Genomic DNA, 2,438 nt, shown 5'->3' on the forward strand with positions numbered 1-2,438 from the left:
AAAAAAAAAAAACAAAAAAAAAAACAGTCCTTGTGTTGTAGAACTGACAGGATGATGAATAGTCTGTGGTGTGTTTTCAGCCAGATGTCCATCACAGAGGCTGCAGCTCTGTTGCATCGTTTTCTGCATAAAGGAGGAATTAAACTTTGTCAACACAGAAACTAACATGAATACGGCATGCAGCTGTAACAATGCTACAATAGAACTTTGCAGACCTTTGTACTCAAAACACACCCATACTTACACACAGCACATAACTTAAGCCCACATTCACACCCACTAAACCATATGCATACATTTTATCACAAAAATGGACTGAGTAAACTATGGACTGCAGTGCAAACAAACCTCTTGTATTTATAAGCTCATATAGAGTGTATTTTATTATGATCCTGTATTAAATATCCTTGTTTAAAATGATGTATCCATTATCCAGAAAAGCAGCTACTGTAAAAACTCCCATTCAGTAGGGAACTTGTTTTGATAATTTATTCCTGAGTGCAAAGTTCATCATGAAGGTGTTTCACACAAACTGATAAAGTTATTCATAAAGTTGCATGTACTTTAGATAGTCATTTACCTGGCATCTGTGTCCTGCGTCTCCAGGCTGCTATCTTCCTGTAGGCCTTGTCTAGTAGCCAGACGGCAAGCATGAGGATGACTGCCAAGCAGGCCAGTGCCAAGGCAGAGACAGACAGGTACTGAAGATCCTCATACAGCACCTCTGGAGGACAGACACACAGGAGCCAAATCATATTTACTTCAAAGGGTAGTTAACACAGAAACACTTTGGGCACAGACGACTTTCCAAAGATGAAAGCACAAAACAAATATAATATAACTTGTGTGCAGACATGAGGTAACACTGCAGCAGGAAGACAGTTATTATCATCCAGTGTTAAGAAGGGTTAGAAATAATACATTCTCATGTCACGTTCAGTCTTAAAGAATATGTTAACAGAATATGTAACTGTTTTCACATCATCCTTTTCACACTAAAATCTTGAAGTTTATCAAAGATACACAGATAAATGCTCATGTTGTTTACTGATAAATAAAGATAAACTATAAGTCCCTGCTTTCAGATCTGAAAGGCACATAAGTTCAAAATGTGGTTGCAGACTCCACAGATACTGGTGTTTTTTTTTATTTTGCCCTCATTTATTCAAGGAAGTTTCACTGAGAGTCAAGCTCTCTTTTACTGGAACACCTTGACCTCATTCATAGTTACACACACTCGCACCTGGAAGCTGCCCAGTACAACCACAGTCTGGCCTGCTGCCCACCTGGTGCAGTTGGGGGCTTAAGTGCCTTGATCATGTGGGGGTAATGAGTGAGGGGGAGATGGCAGATGACAGATTGATCCTGCCAGTCCAGGGGATCAAACCAGTGACCTTCTGGTCACAAGTCTGCTTTTAATATCAACAGTCACATTTGGAAAACTTGGACAAACTTGGTAATTTTCACACCCCAACAACAAACTACTGTCTAGCAAGGCTGTGTGCTGTTATTTAGTGTTTGTATGAGAGCCATCACTGCTAACAATATTATTCCTAGGTAAAAAATATTTTACAAGTCACCAGCTTTATTTATTTGTAGCTTCTGTTAAGAAACTGTTTGGCACGTTCCTGCTGTGTTTATTCTAGTCTGATCTGCTGTTGCTTGAATTAGGCAGCAGGTTTAAGAGTCTGAAAGCAAGCACTGCTTTTTCCATAAACATGTGACTCCAGGCTGTTAGAGTAAAAGACACTAACACTCTCATCGATTTGTTTTAGGATTAACCTACACAGAAGTCCAGATCCAACTCACCGTTCACTTTCAGGACAAACCCGGTGTCCTTGCTGCTTCCGGCTGTTTCTGTAACAGTGACCACGTAGAATCCGGCATCCTGCAGCCGCAGGTCTGACAGGCCAATAGAGCCATTGTTGTAAGGCTGCACTCTGCTGCTGTAATCCACTGTTATGTTAGTGTACACGCCAGGCTGCCAAGTCCCTATGGTGCGGCTCACCACTCCTGACATAAAGGTCCATTGTATGGTGGGGATCCCATTGCAGGTAACATCCACTGAGAAAAACACATCGTCCTGCACTGACCTGGTGAGGCTCCTCTGGGGAGAATGGATAGAGATGGCTCCGGCTTGCAAAGTGAAAAGGATGAGAAGATGTAAAAATATAGATTATAGATGTACTGCAAGATGCATTTCAATACGATAGATAAATACTTACAGAGGTACGAAGACAGAGCTTGTACATGTAGATATAAATAGATAAGAATACAGTATTAAAAAGGAAGCAGTGGGCAATATTACTGTAAGTAGATAGATACTGCACACTGCATAATAAACAGCTTTACCTTTCACACTTTTAGCTAATGTTCAACCTGCATCCAGGTTTGATGATAATAACAGCTGAGACATGTCAGTGAATGACACAATACAG

At 40.6% G+C, this 2,438-nt stretch overlaps 1 protein-coding gene across 1 annotated transcript; it reads right to left on the reverse strand.

Moving 5' to 3' along the window:
• Positions 1–7: 7 nt before the first annotated feature.
• Positions 8–2,176, reverse strand: LOC111654218 (V-set and transmembrane domain-containing protein 5-like; the record flags this gene model as incomplete). The annotated part of the gene is made up of 3 exons (XM_023405152.2): positions 8–123; positions 581–724; positions 1,810–2,176. Coding segments are annotated over 3 exons (543 nt in total), but the record flags the coding sequence as incomplete, so codon positions are not given.
• Between the last annotated feature and the right edge of the window lie 262 nt (positions 2,177–2,438).

This window comes from Seriola lalandi, unplaced genomic scaffold (genome assembly GCF_002814215.2).
Source record: "Seriola lalandi dorsalis isolate HSWRI2012SDOR001 ecotype SW California unplaced genomic scaffold, Sedor1 jcf7180001974570, whole genome shotgun sequence".
In the NCBI taxonomy this organism is placed as follows: Eukaryota; Metazoa; Chordata; class Actinopteri; order Carangiformes; family Carangidae; genus Seriola; species Seriola lalandi.